Source organism: Nannobrachium achirus (assembly GCF_963921795.1).
Source record: "Nannobrachium achirus genome assembly, chromosome: 5".
NCBI classification, from domain to species: domain Eukaryota; kingdom Metazoa; phylum Chordata; class Actinopteri; order Myctophiformes; family Myctophidae; genus Nannobrachium; species Nannobrachium achirus.
The window spans coordinates 32,392,127-32,415,192 of NC_137814.1; the positions used below are offsets into that span (position 1 = coordinate 32,392,127).

Consider the following 23,066-nt stretch of genomic DNA (forward strand, 5'->3'; position numbering starts at 1 on the left):
GGATCACACCATAAACCTTGAACAAAATAGCAGATAAAAGCATTTCAAATATTCACAAAAACAAAACATAAAAGAAAGTGTGAGCAGTGAGCACAGTTTAACTGCATCGAGTGTGGGTAACATTATTCTTAAAGGGCTTTTCAGACTCACTGCTTCTCATAGCAAGAGACAATACCACTGAGACCAGTCATGGAGATGGACACAATGCACCTCTGTTCAACTGCTGTCTATTGAATTAATTACCTGACACTCCTGCACCAGCACTTTTAATGTACCAGGAACTACTTTAAAAGCAGTTACCGGTATACTTTTAATAAAACAGACTGCAAAAACAAAATCACTTTTACACCAAACTTTTTTTTTTTTTTTTTTAAGTCGGTGTATACTAATTGATCAATTGTATAATGACATACACTATAATGCCACGCTGACAAAAGTTCTGGACAATTCATATCAGCATTGCAGACAGGTGGGTGGGCATCAGAGATGTGCACAAATGCCATATCTTAAAAGGCATGAGCCTGTTTCCTGCTCTGTTCGCCAGACTGGCACCTCCAGAGTAAGGAACTGATGTCTAAAAAGCCCTTAAGCCAGATGACCAGTGACAGAATTTACAATCAAACAAGGATGTTGAAAATTCTCCTTTATATTTTTACCCCGGTCTGAAAATATCTAAAGGCAATTTTACACAATTTAAAGCAGAATCCCATGTCAAAATGTTGACAACTGGGCATTGTGCCAATTATGCACTTATATACCCCCACCCCACCCTGCCCCTCACGCTAAACCAGATCATTATAACGTCAGTGAATATGTGCTATACGCTCATCAGCTCAGAAGTGCATATCACCAGTATCAACACACGAGTGTCACAAAGAAATCATACAAATCATCGAATGTTCCTGTTTACCTACTGCATGTAGGTATATGGGTTTGATTTATGCGCTAATGTGTTTAGACCACAGTTGGGCACCAACAAGCCTCTGTGCAACTGTCCAATGTCCTGACTGTTGGTGTCAGACCATGATGGAGAGTCCAAGGGTTCCCTCTTAATTGCCTGGACCAGATTTTGGCCTCTGAACTCATAGTCCAGTTGTTTCTCTTCCTGGTTCATGCTTCCATTGTTATAGGCTTTATGGTCCATGCTGCCGTTCTCATATCCATAGTTGAGGCAACTCCCTCCTTGGCTTCCACAGAGAGGCTCTGCTACTCTCAGAGGACCGAATTGTGCTTGGTTCTTGTTACCGAAGAGGGACTTGGGTAGTCTACTTGCAGCTGCAGCAGCGGCATACAAGTATTTCTGGTGTCCATTGATTGGAGAAGGACTGAGGCTTGCCCCACCTCCATTTTCGCCCTTGTTTCTGTGGCAGGTGTTGTAATGGTTGTAGTGGTCTGTCTCCGTTTTGACCTCGTGGTAAGCGTAGTGCTCAGGATACATGGATGTAGCATAGCGATGTTTCTCCCATGCCCCGTTGTGTCCGATAGTATACAGGCTCCCACCTGTAGTCTCACAGTCTGAGTCGTGTTCAGTTTTAATGGCAGTCTCAGGTATCATCATGCCGTTACAGCAGTCTAGACCAGATATGTACTTGCCATCTGCCTTCATGACTCCTCCTCCTCCTGCATCTTCAAAGTAGCTCTCCACATCGCTGGGAGGCCCTTCATACACCTTCCCCCCATCCTGTCTATACCCACTGAAATCTTTTCCCAGGTGGGAGTGGGTGTACTTGCCCTGTTTACCCAACAGGTAGCCAGCCCCTGCTGAGTGCTTCCGAGCCGAACTTGCCTGTCCCCGTTGAGAGTCCCAAGGATGGGGATGTTGCAAGAGGTTGCCTGGAGTTTTGGGCACACCTCCCGTGGAAGATAGGCAGAAGTTGAGGGGTTCATCCTGTGGATAGAATCCATCGCTGCAGTAATGCAGAGCAGGATCTTTAGAGAGTGGAGTCCAGGGGCTGTAGTGGTGACACGGGTCACCTCGGGCCGGGATGGAGCTCGTCCAGTTGAGAAGCAGGAAGTCACCACTGTCACATGATGACCCCCGGGAGGTGCGGTGCTTCTTGTCACTATGGGAATGAACAAGGACCAATCAGACATTGCTCAGTCGCAAACAACACTACACGGATCACCTTACATCACAGATTACATTTTATTATAAGGTAACTAGTAACTGTAATGGAATACTTTTTAAAGATCTAATCCATATCTGTTCGTGACTTAAGTCTTTTTATTTTATTATCCAATATAGCAGAAATGGCTTGAAAATAAACGTATTTGTACAGTATTATATTCAATCACCTGTGTTCCAGTGTGGCTAAAATTCCTCCCTTGGTCTTGCTACGGACAGCCATTCCCTTGAGCTTCAGTTCGGTGATTGAGGGCACCATGAGTGGCACTGCCACACAGAACAGTGCTAGCTGGGGGGGCATCAGTGCCCCTGACTCTGTCTTCTGCTTTTGACCCTGAAGAAACTTGAGCCTGCCCTGGAACTGCATATTCTGGAGCAACAGGAAGAATGCAGTAGTTAAAGGAGGAGCACCTCTTCATATATTGGTCCTCACTAATTCTCTTCATAAGATGGCACCATGTCTGTCTATTCGCTCTTAGAGATATTTTGTATTTGAACAATGGCTACTATTCCAGCATGCTAACTTTGCAATAAGAGAAGACTGTAATTTCCATTAGTTTGGAATCCCAACTGACTGGAACTCAGAACTTTCCACATCAAACTTTCAGACTCAAAGTGAGTGGACAGAAATGGTGCCATCTTATAAGGAGAATTAGTGAGGACCAATTATATGAAGACAAGTTTGAAAAGTGATACTAACAGCAGATGAATCCTGATTTAAAGCGACATTTAGAATTAAAAGTGTATTCATTCAGTTAAGATAATAATAATAATAATAATAAGATAAATAATAATCATTTTAAAAAGTAAGGACAAGTGGCTTTAAAGCAGCATAGTGACTGCCTTTTTAAATGGCAACTTGCAGATTTTAAACCTGAATCCCTTTAGTTTATTGTGACATATGAAGATCTGACATAACATTTCCCAGTGGATTCTCTGTCAAGAGGTCTCTCTCTCACTCTCGCCACCAGCCTGTGTAAAACTCATCGAAGCGTGTTGTTTTGCGTAGGCTGGCAGGGATCTTCCGGCACCATTGAGTGTTCTCGTCACGCAAAATGCAATGAGAAGTGTAATTTCAGATGTCTTCACAATTGAATGATAGGAGTGACATTAAACAGTTAAGATGTTTTAGCGATGAATGTCCTTTGAAAGTCTGATTTGTGATTTTCATGCATGCCCCATTTAGATGGAATCTTGATAGTGATGATTGTGTACAGTTCATGGCACACATTAAATTAATCTAAATGGATCAAAATGTTTAACTTAATATGAACAAAGGCACCATCTTAATTATCTCTCAATGATTACACATCATATACTGAAAATGCACACATGTGGGCAATCTGGACACGTGCTTACTGTACACATGCACACACAGGCATGAACACATGCACATTGCACACACTCACACACGCTCAAACACACTTTTCCTTACTATTTCTGAGAAGAGCTTGAGATTATTTCTTTACCTCCTAAACTGGTCTTAATGATATGTATTTGACCCCATCTATATTTAGTCCCCCCCCCCAGAAGTGACATTTTAGTTACAAATGTCTGCTTAAAAAATACATATATTCAAAGATTTGCACACATTTTGAGCTTGTATATCTGCTATTTTTCAATAGCTAAATTATAAAATAATTCAAGCCCCTCCACCTTGGGCCCTAGTAACTCAGTCCCACTTTTCCCCTCCTTGTGACGCCCCTGCACACACACACACACTCACCAGAAATCCTGTAGTGCTGTCCAGGAGGCAGCGGACACGAGCAATGAAACAGCGAGTTAGGAATGGAGCCAGCTCTGACGGAACGCCGTCCATCTCCTCAGCACTGAATAGACTGCCCATCACAAACTCATCACCTACAACACACATAAGAATCCACTTCATATACAACACACTGCCTCCCTTGTCTCCAAATGTACTTTGGATGAAATCATCAACAATTGCCACAAAGGTTCATTGAAGCCATGTCATCATCAGTAACTTGTCAACAGTGAGTGAGTGCATTGACTCGTTGAGTCGTTGTCAAGGAACTAGTCTAATTATGAGCAGGATCAGTCAACAGAAGTTGTATAAAGAAAGCTAAAGAAAAAGAAAAAGGGAACAAGCAATGTGTGCTCAGATTACTGTATATTTGGTTCACCCTCATTCTGTTGCAACTCCAGATGAGCCTGATGTTATCAGTGATTCGTCCCCACTACTAAAGTTACCAGGGATTGTCAGGGATTTCTAATTACAGTTGTGTGTTCCAAAATGTCATGATCGCTGTCCATGGTGCTGAACTCTTATTTGTGTTTGTGTGAGAGAAATGTAGTAAGGCTTGTAAGCCCCACACTCACGGGCATGTGTTTGGTTGTTGTGTAACGCGATTGAAATTTGAATGTGTGGAATGTAGCAGCTCACCTGTGGTGCTGGATACAGCAGAGTCTGGGTTGGCAGCTTGTTGCTGGGAGGTGGTGGTCTGGGGAGGGGGACACATGGACCAGTGGAGCTGACGTTTGAACTCCTGTCTCTCCTCCACATGGATGTAGTCAAACACATTCTGGTGCATCACATCTGTCTGAGTAACAGAGAGAAGGAGTGAGTAAGAGGGTGCACTGCAAAATCCTGATTGATAATTTAACACTGAGGACTCTCATTCCCTCACTGCAAAATCCGGAGGGTCAGGTGTTAATTCAACTCTGTCAGAGTTTTAATTGAGAGTTGAATCAATCCTCAGATTTTGCATGATGTGAGGGTGGTCAGGGTGAAAAGAGAGAGTAAAAGAAAGCAACATAGAATGGGGATGAGAAATAAGGAAGGAGGTGGTAGAGGCAAAGAAAGAGAGAGAGGCAGACCAGTTTACATGTACTGTAGTTGCATATAGCAACTGCTCCTACTCAAGCTTTACATCTGGCATTAGGTACAGTAGCTTCTGCCCTCTGCAGAAGCTTTCAGACAGAACTGTCCTGACAAAATGCATGGGATTATTAAAAAGGCTGTGAAAGGATTATCTGCACGCTCTTGAGTAGTTTCTTATGTTCTTTTTATTGGAGATTTGCACAGCAGTAGTAGTCTATAGAAACGGACGCGTTTCGGCATGTCGGCCTTCCTTAGTGTTTCAAACATTATTAAAAAGGCCTAATTGCTCTGGCAACAAAACTGGTTAAAATCATTCCATTATTATAGTATAGTATCCACTAGTAAGACGCCTCGGGGCGACATGCGCCAATTCTTGGCCATCTGGCCAGTGATGTATATCAGACCAGTTACCCATGGTATCCATACATGGAGATCCATGTACTGTATATGGTATCCTTTTATGCCCATACATGGAGATCCCTGTCTGAACCAGCCACACATATATGGACATTCCCATATGAAGTCCTGTTAGATATGGGCTTAATATTGATGACATCACGGATATCCATATATGGGCATAAAAGGGATTCTGTTAGAGTGGTTCCCATGACATCACAAAATACAATCCCTTTTATGCCCATACATCAGATCCCTATCTGAACCAGCCACACAGATATGGGCCATGTCTTGGCCCTCTGGCCAGTGATGTATATCGATGACATCAGGGATCTTCATATATGGGCATAAAAGGGATTCTGGGGAATACCCATATATGGACCCATGCGCGCGCGCGCGTGTGTGTGTGTGTGTGTGTGTGTGTGTGTGTGTGTGTGTGTGTGTGTGTGCATGAGTGGGCAAACACAGACACATAGCCAGGATGAAGGGTCTTGACCCTATTAATTGTTAACATCAGGGAGTCTTTATTGTGTGCGTCTCCGGAGCGCTGACCTCTCCACTTAACCTGCACCACGCTCCACTTCACTGCAAGCAAACTACACTAAAGGACACACCACAAGTGTCAGGAGCAGACGGGTAGAGTGACAACTACAGCACTTGAGATGGACCACAGAGGGGAGGACAGGGACTGGTTTGTGTGTGCGTGCGTGCGAAAGTGTGTGTGTGTGTGTGTGTGTGTGTGTGTGTGTGTGCGTGCGTGCGTGCGTGCGTGCGTGCGTGCGTGCGTGCGTGCGTGCGTGCGTGCGTGCGTGCGTGCGTGCGTGCGTGCGTGCGTGCGTGCGTGCGTGTGTGTGTGGAAGAGAGAGGGAAAGAGAGAGAGGGGAAGGCAAGCAAAGGAGCAAGGAGGAGGAGAAAGTGATAGTGAAGGACCGCAGGACACTGAGAACAGAGTTCTATGGAGGTGGAGTTAGGGAAAGGAAGATATTACACTAAGTTTTAATGGAAAGAAAATTGTTTAATACATTAGCATATTTGTTCTACATTATGGGTAAGTGTCCTACGACATTGTGAATGAAAGCCAACTTTTATGAGAATGCTTACAGAAACTGGTAAACACACACACACACACACACACACACACACACACACACACACACACACACACACACACACACACACACACACACACATATGTATGTTAATATATATTAAAGGAATATATTTAACTGAGTCTGACATTTTTGCAAAGTAGAGCGGGCACAAAAATCTCACTTTGTAACCATGAAACCAAAAGATTTACAGTACCAACACCTGTTTGGCATTCTGTCTTGCCAACATTTATATTTTGACATTTAAATAACAAAATATACTTAAAATACTTTCTGCAACTATTAGACAATTTATTCCTATTTACTCATTCAATTTGTTTGTGTTTAATCTACAAGTACAGTAACAATTATCATTTGAGGTGACTCTTAATAGATCATGTCATTTGAGGTGACAGTATAATCATATAATGTTATTTTGTTATAAATCTTTACATAGCTGATCCTCATGATAGGATATATTATGATAATTGAAGATCTATTTATCTATATATATAGTGTATGATTGTACATACAATATATTATTATGCTTTATCTCGAATACATACATAGGTAGGCCTACTGTAGGTCGGTAAAGTTTCAGACAGAAAGAAGAGATGTGCGAGACAAGACAACCTTTTAGATTGTAACCAGCTAGGGTCCTCGCGTGCACAAGGAACATATGCTCACTGCACTAACTGGATGATACAGAGAAATTGTCCTTTGAAAACAAACCAATAAAGAAATGCATTTGTCTATCAACACTCCTTTTTCCACTTTTGTATTTCCCTCCTTATTTCTCTCATTCTATTTCAATTACTCCCCCCTCCCCCTCTCCCTCTCTCTCTCTCTCTCTCTCTCTCTCTCTCTCTCTCTCTCTGTCTCTGTGCCTCGCGTGACTCCAGAGCTGCTTGCATGACGGCAGACATTCTCCGCTGATGAAAAAGCAGACAACCCCAGCCAACACTCGTAATTCCTCTCCTCTTTCCGCACCCTCCCTTTTTTCCATCCCCAAGTCTTTAACCCCCCTCCCTCCACTCTCTCTCACACACACACACGCCCTGCTTTATAAAAAAAAAGCAGGCACTAAAATATTCACCCTCCCGATAATATCCGTGTCCGTGTCTGTAGACACGCAAAGTGCTTCTCAGTGGCACTGAGGAAAAAGACACGCTCTGTCTTCCATGAAAGATTTCAGAACTCGACTGTACTGTATATGCAAAGACAGGGGGCGTGCCGTGTACTACAATATGTCTGTCAGCTAGATTGGTGACACACAGTCCATGCACGCTCACGTGCGCACGCACACACGCACTCACTCACACACACACACACACACACACACACACACACACACACACACACACACACACACACACACACACACACACACACACACACACACACATCCACACACACACACACACACACACACACACACACACACACACACACACACACACACACACACACACACAGTGGCCTTTTTTCCATCTGTTAACTTGGTTGGTCAACCACATCTATACTTCTCAATCAACAGCCTTAGTACAAGTACAAGTACAAATATGTCAAAATTGTACTTAAGTACAGTACTTATTGTAAATCTGTTTAGTTACTTTACACCACTGATAATATGTATTCTCTTGCAAATGGATTGCTTTTCATAGCGACTACAGTATCCAGGAATATCATACAGTATCATATAGACACAAAAAGACAGAACTGGAATTAGATAGATACCGTAACCATATAGAACACACGTACTGTAGGCCAACAGAAAATCAGTGAAAGTTACCTGATGGAAACCTAGGTAGTCGACGATGGAAGAGGAGGTGTAGAAGATGAATCCTTCACTGCTGACCACCAAAGCGAAGCCTGTCAGTGCCTGGCAGAGAGGAGACACTAGGGTGTTGTTAAACTCACATTTAAATGGTATAATGGTAAATTATACTGATATACAAATTATAATGATTATAACTATAAAGAACAAGAAGGTATGCTTCAACTGGTTCTACTGAATGAAGACCCACCCTCACAGAACTTAGCCCCAATAGCATTCGTTTTCCGATTCCATTCGGGACCGGAAATTCCAAGATGGTGAATTTGAAATAACTAATAGCGGCAAAATGGGTTTCTAGAAACCAATGGGTGACGTTGTCGTGGCTCCCTTCGTCCATTATTCTTTACAGTTTATGCCATAGTCTGTAAAAGCCATGGCAACTTTTGTCTCTTTTGATACACCAATTTAAAAAAATAATAATCTGAAAACCTTGTAGTGCCCTCTGTGTTCAGACTGTCTTAATGTAAGCTTCCCCGTCCCGCTGCCGGAAGCTATGGATGCGAGATTGTTCACACCGACAGCTATTGTGATTTACTGGGTCATTGCTTTGTGTTAGGGGAACAGCAGTCTCATGCCCTTTCAGATTACCTCCAGCAGAAGGTCACTCTCAACCACGCCGGAACCCAGGGAGGTGCAGGCCTTCTGGGGATGAAAGGGGGTCTGGGCTGGGGGTGGAGTTGGCTGTGGTGATGACTTTCTACAGGGCTTTTCCTGGATGGCTGGGGAGAGAGAGAGAGAGAGAGAGAGAGAGAGAGAGAGAGAGAGAGAGAAATAGGAAGGTAAAAGGTAGAAAGGTGTTCACACAGCGTGAATATCTCATAGCGTGCAAAGTGGACTGCTGTACCACATTAGCCGAACACAATAACAACATGAGTCAAATATTGATGAGTGAAGGGTGCAGCCCCAAGGCCACAGAAAAACCTCTGCTACTTACTGCACTCTAAGAGACCATAGAACCCATTAATGTCGTGTTCCTGAACCTGTCACAATAATATGTTGTCACCCTGTAGTTATTATTTGGTCATACATTACTTTTGAATAGTTAAATATATATAAAACCCACAGACAGACATTAAACTTGGTATCCCTATTTGGTCATTATAGGCAAACATTTCAAGAAAAGTTTAAAACATGTTTAAAACAGCAAAAGTGTACAAGGTGTCCACCTGACAGCATCAACGGGAGTGAAAAGGAAAGAAGATGTGATAACATAAACAAGATGAAGATCCTGTGCTTTAATCGAAATGCGTGATGTCACGATAACATGGCGTGCAACTTGCCTGCTTCCTACTGTACTGTACAGTATATGTACATGTGGTTCACCGATTGCATTGCTGATAACAGCCAGCCTCTACATTTGCCATAGCTAATGCATATTTGAAATGCATTCAAAACAGAGAAAAACACTCATGTTTTGCCTATGATTCTGTGCGGCCATATCACTAACATAATAGGGTTATGGACACGGACACGGACACACACACACACACACACACACACGCACACACACACACACACACACACACACACACACACACACACACACACACACACACACACACACACACACTTCCGCAAGTAATGATGTGAGTGCTGCAGCTCCAGGGGTGTGTGAGCTGCAGGGAGTGATCCAGCTTTTGAAAATCGTGCCAACAAATTCTCTACGGTCACGCACCCCATGCTGACTGCTGACTGGTGGGAAGGCAGCAGCCAATCCACAGTCTGGGATTATCGCAGTGGGCTACTGGGGCTGCTTCATAGAAAGCACACACACTGTAGAGCTAGGAAATTAGCGTAAGACAATTTATAGCAGGGACAGGCAGTCACGCTCACAAACAGACGCACACACACACACACACACGCAAGTGCACATTTCCATGCACACAGATAAACACTGGAAAGCATATTATGTACATGGTAAAATCCTCCGTTAATTTTACTGTGAGAGTGTGAAAGTGAGGATTTGACTGTAGATCAGCTATTTTCCCTAGTCTAAATCATTTTAAAATGATAAATGCAAAACGAACGGTTTTGGACAGACACGGTTTCCAACCGACAACAACGACATGTTTCCTCCATTTGTGCTCTTTCTTCTCTCCCCCTCTGATGGTCTGATGGTAGCAGAAAGATTCAGAAGTCTAACTATAGAGCCTAGTAGCACACCCCATACCACCCATGCCAACCCCTCTCTCTCGCCCTCTTCTTCCATCAATCCAACCCTCCACCTGTATATTTGTCCATCTCTCATCAGCTGTGGTGCTTACAATTTATCACATTGTTAATCCATGCAATGATCTTATTATTGCCTTGCTGCATTTGGAGAAGGGGTTCCAAACCTCTAACTCTTCAAATTGAATCTGTATCCATCCATTGATCCATTGTATATATGTTACAGTATATTTGAAAAAACAGTAAGATTGGGAAAGGAGCGCTTGTTTTAGTTCACCTTATGGGCAGTCCCTGGAGCATTTGACTGCATTGGTCCCACGTCTCATTGTTCCTCCATTGTTCCCATTAGTCCCACGCTGGTGAATGCTAACCTGGTGAATGCTACTATGCCTAAACCTAACCCTAAAACTATGCCTAAACCTAACCCTAATCCTAACCCTAACCTCAGTAAAACTATGCCTAAACCTAACCCTAATCCTAATCCTAACCTCAGTAAAACTATACCTAAACCTAACCCTAATCCTAACCCTAACCTCAGTAAAACTATGCCTAAACCTAACCCTAACCTCAGTCAAATTATTCCTAGTTCCCCGAAGGAGGCACCGCCTGCTCCACCTTGTGCCCAAAAACGAGCGCTCCTGTTCTCAATCTTACTGAATCTCAAAAATACTGTGACCTATACATCCATTCATCCATCTACCATCCATCCATTTATTCTGATTGCTAGTACATACTGCATAGTCTACTATGTACACTATATGCTGTGTCTATCTATGCTGTTCCATTTCACTCCATTCATCCATCCATCCATCCAACCAACCCGCCCTCCACTCTAGCGAACACACAAATGCTAGATGTTGATCACGCAACCCCGGAGGGGAGGGGAGGGGAGGGAGTGGGAGTTTCATTGCACACATGTCACACACACACGCACACACACACATACCATCGACCCAAAGCAGTGATCACGCTTGTAGGATACACCTGCTCCCATTTGGAGGAAGAGGGAAGGTTTGAAGTCGAACTTGCGTGACTCGTAAGCTCAAGTCTCTCTCTATCTCTCTATCTCTCTATCTCTCTCTCTCTCTCTCTCTCAATTCAAAATGTTGTATTGGCATGATCAAATATGTTTTACATTGCCAAAGCATATAGACAACAAGTGAATAACACACACACACACACACACATACACACACACACACACACACACACACACACACACACACACACACACACACACACACACACACACACACACACAAACAACACAGACAGACAGACACACACACACACACACACACACACACACACACACACACACACACACACACACACACACACACACACACACACACACACACACCAGATGGAGAGGACATATTTATCTCAATATTGATTGATTGAATACTTTATTAGTCAGCTAGTTAGTGGTACAGTAAGACATTAAAGCTAAATGGGTAAAACAAAAAGTCCTGGGGACTTGTTTCTATTGTGGTCCTATGCATTCAATTCACCAACATACAAAATAAACACAATGATACATATTATCAACAATTACAAACACTATGTACGAAAAGAATGACATTCATCAGATGCCAGATCTTAAACTGGATTATAAGGCATGAATACTATAGGCTGGTGTTCCCCGACATGGTTTATAATAATCTTATAATAAGATTAGATGTAGAGTTTAGAAAAAATAGATTTAACTGCTAAATAAATTGACCGTAGCTCTGAAATCAGTGATTCCCTCTTGGTGCAATCCAAGAAGGACATTTTTAAGATTTGCAGCAGTTCCCTATGGAGACACAAAAGAGACTCAATAGGGAACTACTGTCTGTCATCAAATTATTGGCTTAGGAATGCTAATGATGTCTGTCGATCGGTCCATCTGTCAGTCCAACATTTTGGTCCCAAAAAACAACTGGATTGCCATGGAACTTATGTACAGTATATATATTGTTATTGTCATTGTTTTACTACACATTATTTCCCATGTAGCCAACATATATTACATCCTATAACAGAAGTCTTCAGACAACTCCAAACATATATCGTCGTTGTCGGGTGGAAACCTTATGTCCATAACCGATGTGAGGCATTGTGTGCTTCTAGATCTGCTATTTTCACTAGTTTTTGTGACACTCTTGTATGATGAAGCAGCAGGGCGTTACTTTACGAAAGATCATACAAATTTGAAACTTGGACATGATTTCCATCGACTGTTTCGAGTTATCAGACATCAGATATCTCACTTTGAAATGAAGCTCATGAGATCACTCTTGTGGTTTTGTGAGGCAGCTGCATTTGAGACACACAATAGAGCTCTATTCTGTGGCGATCTACACTTACGGTAATTGACAGACCAATGACCCAATGCTACAGGTCGCCAGATGGGACAACATGTAGCTCTCTCCCACCAACCTCTCTCGTGCTCCTGTCTGACATCACATGAGACCCTGTAAAGCGGCCAATGCCGAACTAATAGTTCCAACTCAGGCACGGATCTTACATACATAGCAGGGCATTCACACACCATAAAAAAAGAAAGGAATCTTACTTCATTTCTACCAGCCCACATTAAGTATTAACACGCGAGAGGAGAGGACTGAGGTCAGACTAAAGGAAGTAAGGAAAGAGAGAATAGAATGAGGCTATAGAGAAAGAGTTTGTGAATGAATAGAGTGATGAAAGAGTGACAGTTTGCAGAGAGCAAAGTCCACAACTTGGCTGTGTGACAGGACGCAGGTCGCTGACACACTGACTTCCAACTCCAACACACGCAATAGGAGTCTTCAAGCCTTCGTGTTTATTACTGTGTCTATTACCCAACCATCCGTTTGTGTACAATATATCCTTTAATCTTAGCCAAAATGTGTTGCATCACGGCAAGTTGTGAGCTGTTATATTTTCACAATCTTTGTGCGACACTCTTATGATTATCATTATTTTACTGGAAAACAGAAAAAGTTTAAATATACACATCAAAGCAGATCTACAAGCTCACAAACTTGGGAACTCATAGATCTTGTATTTTTTGTCAAATGTTTCCTATTTTTGCTGGATGTTCAACTCCAGTATTTTCGCAGAGTGTGCTAGAGTTACCATGTGGTTAGGCATTTGTCCATGTACTTTATCGGTGATCCTGCATTAAGTGTTGGCCAAAGCAAATTTGCTGTATGTGATCCTTCCGCCTACGCATTGCTGGAACTTCTGTGCAGGTGTGTGTGTGTGTGTGTGTGTGTGTGTGTGTGTGTGTGTGTGTGTGTGTGTGTGTGTGTGTGTGTGTGTGTGTGTGTGTGTGTGTGTGTGTGTGTGTGTGTGTGTGTGTGTGTGTGTGTGTGTGTGTGTGTGTGTGTGTTGCATCCAGCTCCTCCAATGGTTGTTGACAGGGTCAATGAGGCCTGAACACTTCAGGTTAAAAGCCTACTGCGTGCCTCGCCCCACCAGTCTTTCAACTGTCAAACCCACTTTCTGTCTGCCCCGCCTCTCTAAGTGAGGAAAGTAACTCTAATGCACATTCACTAATTTCTGCAAAAAAGGGACACAATAGAGGCACATTTGTGCAAAAAGATAGGCCTACATACAATAGAGGCACATATTATAATGCACAACAAAGTAGATGGTACTCATCAGCATGTTGTGAGCACACAAATACAGCCTTGTGTTGCTATATTTGAGAGGCTATCCCATTAATTAACTTTAACACTTAACCATAACCTAAACGGAATGCTTTACTGCTCCGCACGGATGTAGGACTTAAGTTCTGTTTTTCCCAGACTTGTACTTGGATGATGGCAATAACTTGGATTTGATCACCTACAGTATGTTCATGTACATTCATCATCCAGAAGGATTGAGTGCATTCTCCGGCACCGGCGTCAGTTGCCGCTGCCAGAAAATGTACTTGCTCTACCTCCATTCATGGGCATCAATTACATTTGATTACAGTAACTGTTAACTGTGTGTTATCTTGTGGGTTCCGTAATGATTATTTATTTAGAATAAAACAAAAATAATTCTATTTTGGATATGCCACTTAGCGTCTTAGACTTTGACTCTTGCAGTAAATCGTTTTTCTAGCCATTCTTTGGTAGAATGTACTACTATAACTGTATAACATAACATTCCACTGATTTCCATGGAATTCATACATACCCAAAACCCTAAACCTAACTTTGCTGTAACCATCATGGCTACATGCCTAACTTTGTTATAATTACTTTGTTATTTCAGGAATCTATGGACGTGGAGGAGTGGAATCCATCTCTCTGTTCAAGAAAACACTGTTAATGAAAGCCAGGCAGGCCTTTGGCCACACGTGTGTGTGTGTGTGTGTGTGTGTGTGTGTGTGTGTGTGTGTGTGTGTGTGTGTGTGTGTGTGTGTGTGTGTGTGTGTGTGTGTGTGTGTGTGTGTGTGTGTGTGCCGTGCCTTGCATGCATTCGTATATGCGTTTGATTGACTTGATGGTATGACAACTTAACCAATTCTGCGGCTCAGCGCTCCTCTTCAAAGGTGTTCTTGTAAAGACGTCTAAAAGCGTTACAGACCTCAGTCACATGGCAGAATTCCACAGACTGGCAATAATCACAAGGAAACTAGAAGAGTACATCATCTAAATGCCCTTTTGGCAGTGAGAAATACTAATACAGAAACCTTCATCACATAATGTGACATGTCAAGGTATATTTTCCACCCAACCCTAACCTTTAACATTAAAAATGATAAGCTCTGTAAAAGGTTTCCTCTCATGTGACTCCCTTATCACATTCATCACAAATTTCCATTCTTGGAAGGACATTTGGAACCTAGAAGATGGTAAATTTACACATGCAATGTACACTCACTCACTCACACACACACACACACACACACACGCACACACGCACGCACGCGCACACACACACACGCACGCACACACACGCACGCACACACACACACGCACACACACGTGTGCACACGCGGGCGCGCAAGGGTCAAGGCCACTGATCCACTAGACAGATCTGAGATGGAGCTCAGGGACTGCCTGGCTTACCATGGAGGGGATGTGGGGGCCTCTAGATGTTATTCAATCATCAACATGTCAACCTTTGTGCTGATTAGAGCACCTTTGACACTGTCCATACATGTAAACCCCTGTCTCATATTTTTCCTCTCTCTCTCTCTTTCTCTCTCTCTCTCTCTCTCACGCACGCACACGAGCGCGCGCGTGCACACACACACACACAGACACACACACAGACACACACACACACACACACACACACACACACACACACACACACACACACACACACACACACTTGTCAAGTTTGATTTTGACCTTCATAGCACATACAGTACGTATTGATGGACAGCTGCCATCATCTACCGCCATGAACTGACAGAAACCCCTAGTTGCCTCCTAGTTGTTATTTACCTACAGTAGGTAGAGACATGTATCTCTCTCTGTCTCTGTACAGTATATCCCCAGGTTATTTACCTATACAGTATAGAGACATGTATCTCTCTCTATCTCTGTACAGTCTGTCCCCAGGTTCCAATCATGTCTGTCCAGGACAAGTGTCCACTGAATCTACCAGCCTTCAAAATGTTCCTTTGTTTGGCTGCCCAATGCCCATGCATTGACACTAGACCACTTTAACCCTGGCATGCCGATTCAAAACTAAGTCGGGAGGAGCCGAGATCAAACCGGGAACCTTGCAATTCCCAAGGTGCTGCTCCTCCTCCTGAGCCAGTGTTGATTGATCTGATTGACACTCTGGGATTGAGTGGTGCTTTTTTCACCGGTTATTGACACTACTGTATGTAATGTCAGAGAAAGGAAGCAATGTGATGGCTTGTTCTGGATTGGACACTGTCGATGTCCTTCCCATTCCCTGTCAAAATGAGTCTATGTTGTTTAACTGCTCATCCATTGATGGGATGCTGCTGTGAATTATAGATAATAATGCTTAAATAGTTTATCTTTTTTGATTAAAGTGTGGATGCTTGAATTGAACCCTGGCCTTCAAAGGTAAGGCTCCTCCATACCTCCAAAACCTGATCAACCCCTACAATCACACCCGTTCACTCAGATCAGCCAACACAGGGATGCTGACAGAACCCTCACTAAAAAACCCAGGACAAAAATTCACTCGTCCAAGACAATTTTCCCCCCTGGCCCCCAAACTGTGGAATATACTCCCTGTTGCACTAAGAACAACAGACTCACCCCATAGCTTCCGCCGTGTATACAGTATATTTTGTTATTTTTATTTATTTCTTTTCAATTTGTCTTTTATATTTTTTAAACATTTTCCACATTTATGTTAAAAAAATAAATCATGATTCCTTCCATTTTGTATAGCTTGATTACATCATTATTGTGCAATTGACAGCTTGTGTTGACAATGACATTGGTTCTCAGTTAATAAGGTTACAGTAATACAGAAGTCATACTGTAAATTTCAGATACTAGTAAATTCCAATTCTGTGCATTCCCTGAAATAGGAGACTTAGGACACATTGTGCCCACCTCCTTCCCCCCAAACCTTCTACTGCTCTCCCATCTTGACCTCTCTCCTGTCCTGTCCTCTCCTACCTCACATTAACTATTTCTTGTGATCAGATCTTCTCCTACTCTCATCTTCCTCTCCTCTCCCCCTTGCCCCACGCTCATTTTTGCCTGCCAGGTCCCGTGTGTTGCCTCGCTCTAATCGTCAGATCGTTTTCATGGCATCTCTGAGGTCAGAACCTCAGTCTGTTTGAGTCACGCAAGCCGCTCGCCCACTGTACTGTCACTACACGCTACCAAACACAGCCTTAAAGGCACATTGCACATGTACCCCCCCCCCCACACACACACACACACACACACACACTCACACACACACACACACACACATAGAGGAGCTTTTAAAGGTCAGTCGGTTCAAGTTTCTTTCATTCTCAATCAGCTACTGTAGTATACGTTGCTACACAGGCACAGAAAAGTGTTTGCAAAATACTTGAGCTGTGTGCTGTGAATGGAACAGGAGTTCCAGCATTTCTGCATATATTGTAGGGTTTAGTTCAATGACTTGAAAAGTGGTAGAGGGACATATCAGTTTCTCTTCTTCTCCCTTTTTTTCATTTTCATTTTGTCATCCTTCTTTCATCTCTTTTGTAGCAGCTACCTCAGCTAGTGTAAGCCATTCTGTCTGTCTGTGGGTCGGTAGGCAGGAGGGTCCCTCCAAACCTTTGGAGAGGGGGACTGATCATAAGTCCGACCTCTCCTTCGAGAGCCGGTTGCAGCGTGTCATGGATTCCGTGCTTGTTTTTCCAAACCTTTTCTTTTTTCTCATTTCACTTTCCCTATTCTTCTACCTCTTTTGCGTCTTTTCCCTTCTGTTTGTTTTGTTTGTCCTTCATCTGCCCTCTGCTCCTCTATCCACATCGATTATTTTCTCTCCCAACACAGCATCTCTAAGCTGTGAGATTAACTCATTCATGCAATCCTCCCAAAACTACAGTACGTCATTTTAACACGGACAGACACCGATGCTCTGACAAAGACAAAGCCTAATACCTGACCACACGATCCCCATACTTCTACCCTGGCACAAAAGCCCTTTTGTATCAACCAAAACGTTCATGCAGAGATCATTTACAGCTGTGTTTCTTAAAGGTGCCATAAGTTACGGTATATGTTTTGGTTGAAATAGAACATTTATTGTTATAAAAGTTTAACATGTTTGTTCAGTTACCGGGGTTCTCCCTGTCTCTCTTTCCCGTTAGGAAAGCGAAATAAATTGTTCAGGTTGGTTACATATTTTACTCATTCAGGAGAGAGACCCAAACATAGATCATTTATCTGCTTGTTTATCAGTTCCAATATTGTCAGCTAATTCTTTTTCTTTCATCACTTCCAATTTCACTAGTTTTTCCTGTATGAGATCTTTCTCCTGACTGGATAAAAATGTATTTTATTTCTACATGTTACTGAAGAAACACTATACTATAGCAATGGAATATAGCTATTTAACATTTTTAAAGATACAAAAGCACCTTTAAGGGGTGGTTCGCGAATTGAGCCATGACAGAAATTGCACACTCTGCGTTCACATTATGGGTAAATAATATGGGGCGGTTTGAACATAATTGTGCCAATACCCTATGGGGCTTTTAAGCCGTGACATCATTTTGACCTCCAAGCAGATTTATTGTCAATATCTGTCCCTCGCTATTTCAACAGATCCGAGACAAAAATAACGACTAAAGTATAATTCTACCACTTTCCTTTCAACAACAAAGAGAAGAAAAATTAGTAAATAGTAAAAATAGTGAAAAGATTCGCTTTTTTGGGGGGCAAAAGTTCTCCTCTGCCTACAAAATGATGTCAGACTTAACAGCCCCATACCCTAAATACCCCACATGTCACTCATTGAAGGTACAGGTGGGGCAGTACTGAAGAAGCACAGTTTCTTCTTTAAACTACAGCTTCATCATACTGTAATTCTATTTCATCTCATCTCATGGTGGGAATGCTGGAGTTTTGTTGATCTGACAAAGTTGAAGAAGAAAGCACGTCATGTAGTTCGCTATACCGTACACTCGCATGGTTGTTCTGTCCGTGGTGTGGAAGTGAGGTGTGGTCTCAGACAGACATATGGCGCCGTCCCACACAGGAACAAAGGACAGCATCGCTGTGGCCGTGACAACGCTTTCATCTGCTTTAATGGGGGTGCTTCCATCACCAATTAGGTTCCACTCTCTGCTGACACCCAAGCTGATGGGTTGTATTGTGTGAGCCGATGAGGACCTCACTAGCATTGACCCCTAAAGTGATCAGGAAGGGGGTGTACGTGTGGGGGTCAGGGGTGCTTTCATGCATGTGAATGCCTACTGTATGTGCTTATTCATACTCATGCCCATGCCTGCATATCGTTACTGTCAGGCAGAAACCTCATATCTCCATATTAAAATGTCCCCGTAAATCAATGTCCCACTTCGTCGTACTACAGAGTGTCAAAAAAGTCGATCTATAAACTCACAACACGTTGTGAGCAGCTATTTAGGCTTTATTTGAAATTATTAAAGATAAAAGTGGTTAAGTGTGTCTGTGGGTATTATAAATATTGAAGGAAAAGTATTTACAAGAACTAGACTAAATAATAACCACGTTGGATCCACTGGAACGCAGGTTAAAATTGTATTCACTGAAAAGTAACCACTTTGACAGAGACGATATGTGGCGTGACTCATGAGTGTGTGTGTGTGTGTGTGTGTGTGTGTGTGTGTGTGTGTGTGTGTGTGTGTGTGTGTGTGTGTGTGTGTGTGTGTGTGTGTGTGTGTGTGTGTGTGTGTGTGTGCGTGTGTATTTGTGAGTGTGTGCGTGCCGTGTCCATGTTTTATTGTAAGTGAACATGTTGGAATCAATGAGGGCCACCACATTCTAATTATTGAGCTGCGTGTCAAAGGGTCTGTCTGTGTCTGTGTGTGTGTGTGTGTGTGAGTGTGTTCTACAATCATGGGATCATGGGTCCTTGGAAATCAGCAAGGGATTCAAGTTGGCATGAAAGACAGTTTGTTGACAAGAGCTGTGTTAATGATCAGCCAGCCATATCCTGAGAACATTCAGCGTACTCAACAATAATTCACATTACATTTTTTATGTCCACATCCGCTACTGATACTTGAATAAAGTGTGTTTCAGGAGTTTTATGCAATGCTTAAATTATTATCTTCACATCACAGCTTTATACCATTGTTTCATTTCAAGTATCCAGAAAACAAAATATTGTCATTTATCTATCTGCCATTGACTGTGTTACACTATGCTATCTTGTCTTTCTAGTCACTGCAAAGTTCTTTGTTGGATTTAACAATAACATTGAATTCAAATATACAGTCTCCGTTAATAGGCACAGAGTTGAATCGTAATTCAATCTTAATTATTCTCTGTACAGACTAGTACTCAAGTTCTACATTGCGCAATATACACAGAAACACAGTCAATGTTTTCTTCTTTCTATTGTTAATCCGCTGTTCATCCCAGCAATCAAAATGTTAGACAAAATATATTGTTGTCAAACTCAAATGCAATAGTGAAACCTAATTATTGTGAACCAAAATGAAGACCTCACTACTGGAACACTAGAAAGTTCTAATCATTCACAGAACAATCCTGTCTTCATTTAACTGAGAGTTTACAAATAGACACTGAGGAAGGATGTAATTGCATTGGTTTCTTGACTGACAAAAACAAACAAGGCCAAGACTTTAAATTGGGAAAATGTGTCTTTGTTGGAAGTCACGCATTCATATTGTTTGCATTAACCAATAATTTAGGCATGTCATTATAGGCAAAGATTTAACATGTACAAACGTGTTAGTTTGTAAAGTAAAAAAAAAGAACAAAGCAGATCTTTAAGCTGTCGCGAAACAACGTGCTGTGAGCTTGTAGATGGGGTATTTTGGGTAAACCAATTTTCAGAACAATCCAACGGCGCATCTTCTGTGCATCCCAGAACATAAGTACCAATGCACATTAAGAATCCTGTCAAATGTTCAGAATCCCAGCTTCAGGACAAAAGCATGTCTTGTTGCCAAATGGCTGGGGTTCTAATCACAGAGCCAAAAGACCAAGCCCAGTGCCCCTCAGCCTGTGGGTGACATATTGGGGTCATCTGTACCTCACGCTATAGCGTGACGAGTAATCGTTTTCTCCTCTATCTGACTCTATACAGCATCATCCCCCCTGGCCAAAATACCAACACTCCATGAGGGCATAGTAAGCCTGAGCAAATACATAATATATGCATTTGCATTGTGTGTACGCGGGTGCCTTTTAAGCTCGAGCATTGTGTGAAATATGAGATATGAGACTGCGACCTATGCACTCTATGGACAGCTTCATGTTTTATTAATCAGCTGCACATGAAGATGCTCATGTGATATCATAGGGTTGTCAGACACATCGAGGCATGAAGTAATGCAGATGTTTGGATTCATTAGAAGGAAGAGAGCTTTCTTACACACAAACATGCAGCCACACACATGCACGTGCATGGGGGGGCGGGCGCAAATGCGCATGTGTATGTATGTGCCTTGCACGCAAGCACTCTTTAAATACACCACCAAAACATTTCATCACACATGTGAGATGTTTTTTGCTTTGATGTTTTTTATTAGCTCTATTTATACATATGTTTTACATGTAACCATTTTCTCTTTTATTGTCCTGTTTAGCTCAACTGAAAAAGTACAATGTGTGTTGTACTGAAAAACAGCTACGTGCCTTGTGGTTAAGCCAGTTAGTGCCCAGACCTCTGCTCATTGTGAGTGCATGGATCCGGGTTAAAATCCACCTCCCACCTTGTCTCGCATGTCTCTCTCTATTAGCTTTTCCTGTCTCTCTATATAATTTATAATAAATAAATTATAAAAATGTAATTATACTGTATATTTTAATTAAAAGAACAATAAGGAAATAAGGAAGTTACCTAAATATATTCGATCATAGCAAGCATCTGTTGATCATTTTCTAACATGATTAATGTGTCTCTGTTTTGACAGCTGATGTATTCAGCATGCATGCTTATTATGTTAGAAAGTATAATGAGGCTTGTGCTGGTTTTGAAGCTTGACGTGCCTGTAAAATGGTGATATCTGCCAGTGCATTATCACCCTTACCAGCGTAGTTTAGATTTGCTTTACCAGATTTGTTTCCATTCAGGTGCTTTGTCTCATCACAAATTGTTTTATGGATGTGTGATACCCCATCTGATTAACTTTGATGGAACTATGATGGAAAGCAGTTCACACCTCAAGATGCATTTCAATCTGAATCTACTACTGTATATGCAAATGACCACACACATCATCTCCGTAACCAGCCTCGTAAACAAGACTCTCATTTGAATCAGAAGGCAGGAGGAGTATTAATAGTTGCTAGGCTATTCAGCTTTTAACAGGTAAACCAACTTTCTCAAGATAGACCCTGAGTGTTAATTTAACAAATGGACTCAAAAGGGTACATTTTATAGGATTTTACTGTGTTGGTACAGTCTTTACACATCATACCTATTCTGGGGAAAACATTATCTACAACCTCACAACATGCCGCGCCACATTGTGAGTTAATTGGTGTTTTAAGAGATTTGGTAGAAGGAAAAAGGGAGTGTGCCTTGGGGACTCCAGTCAACAAAGTATAGCCTAAATAAAGGTTTAAGTGGTTAAGAAGATGGCACAGGGGATATTCAATGCAGCCATGTATTTGCATCCCTGAATGTGGTCTCAGTGTTCTGAGTAAATGTTAGTTTAATTACTTTACACCACTGGTTTAGATCTGTCCACTTGTTATCTGATTCGGACCTCTCAAGATGCACATTAGTGCTACTGTAAGTGTATGAATAAATGATTCAATCAATCAGCCAATCAAATACTCGTCCAAATTATTCGCCTGAAACACGTCCAACTACAACTGATTTGTCTGTAGTCGGATTTGGCAGTAGCTGTGGAAATTAGATAAACGAGTTACAGGCGATTTGGAACTCTTTCAAGCTTGACAGGGTTTGACTCACACGTTATTGAATTGTGTGGTTGACAAGCTCGCCCACAGGGACGTGCAGAGAATGTTAGAAAGG

The 23,066-nt window shown here is 42.2% G+C and overlaps 1 protein-coding gene across 1 annotated transcript in view; it reads right to left on the bottom strand.

Annotated features, from left to right (window-relative positions):
* The window catches only part of LOC308285005 (aryl hydrocarbon receptor repressor-like), a gene marked incomplete at both ends in the record, with an annotated part of 32,576 nt that overhangs the window by 1,638 nt on the left and 7,872 nt on the right, over positions 1-23,066 (bottom strand). Inside the window, 6 exons of the mRNA XM_080725725.1 lie at positions 1,009-2,063; positions 2,296-2,495; positions 3,852-3,985; positions 4,530-4,686; positions 8,244-8,333; positions 8,877-9,007. Of these exons, the coding sequence (XP_080581851.1) occupies positions 1,009-2,063; positions 2,296-2,495; positions 3,852-3,985; positions 4,530-4,686; positions 8,244-8,333; positions 8,877-9,007 (1,767 nt within the window). The remainder of the gene's footprint in view (positions 1-1,008; positions 2,064-2,295; positions 2,496-3,851; positions 3,986-4,529; positions 4,687-8,243; positions 8,334-8,876; positions 9,008-23,066) is intronic.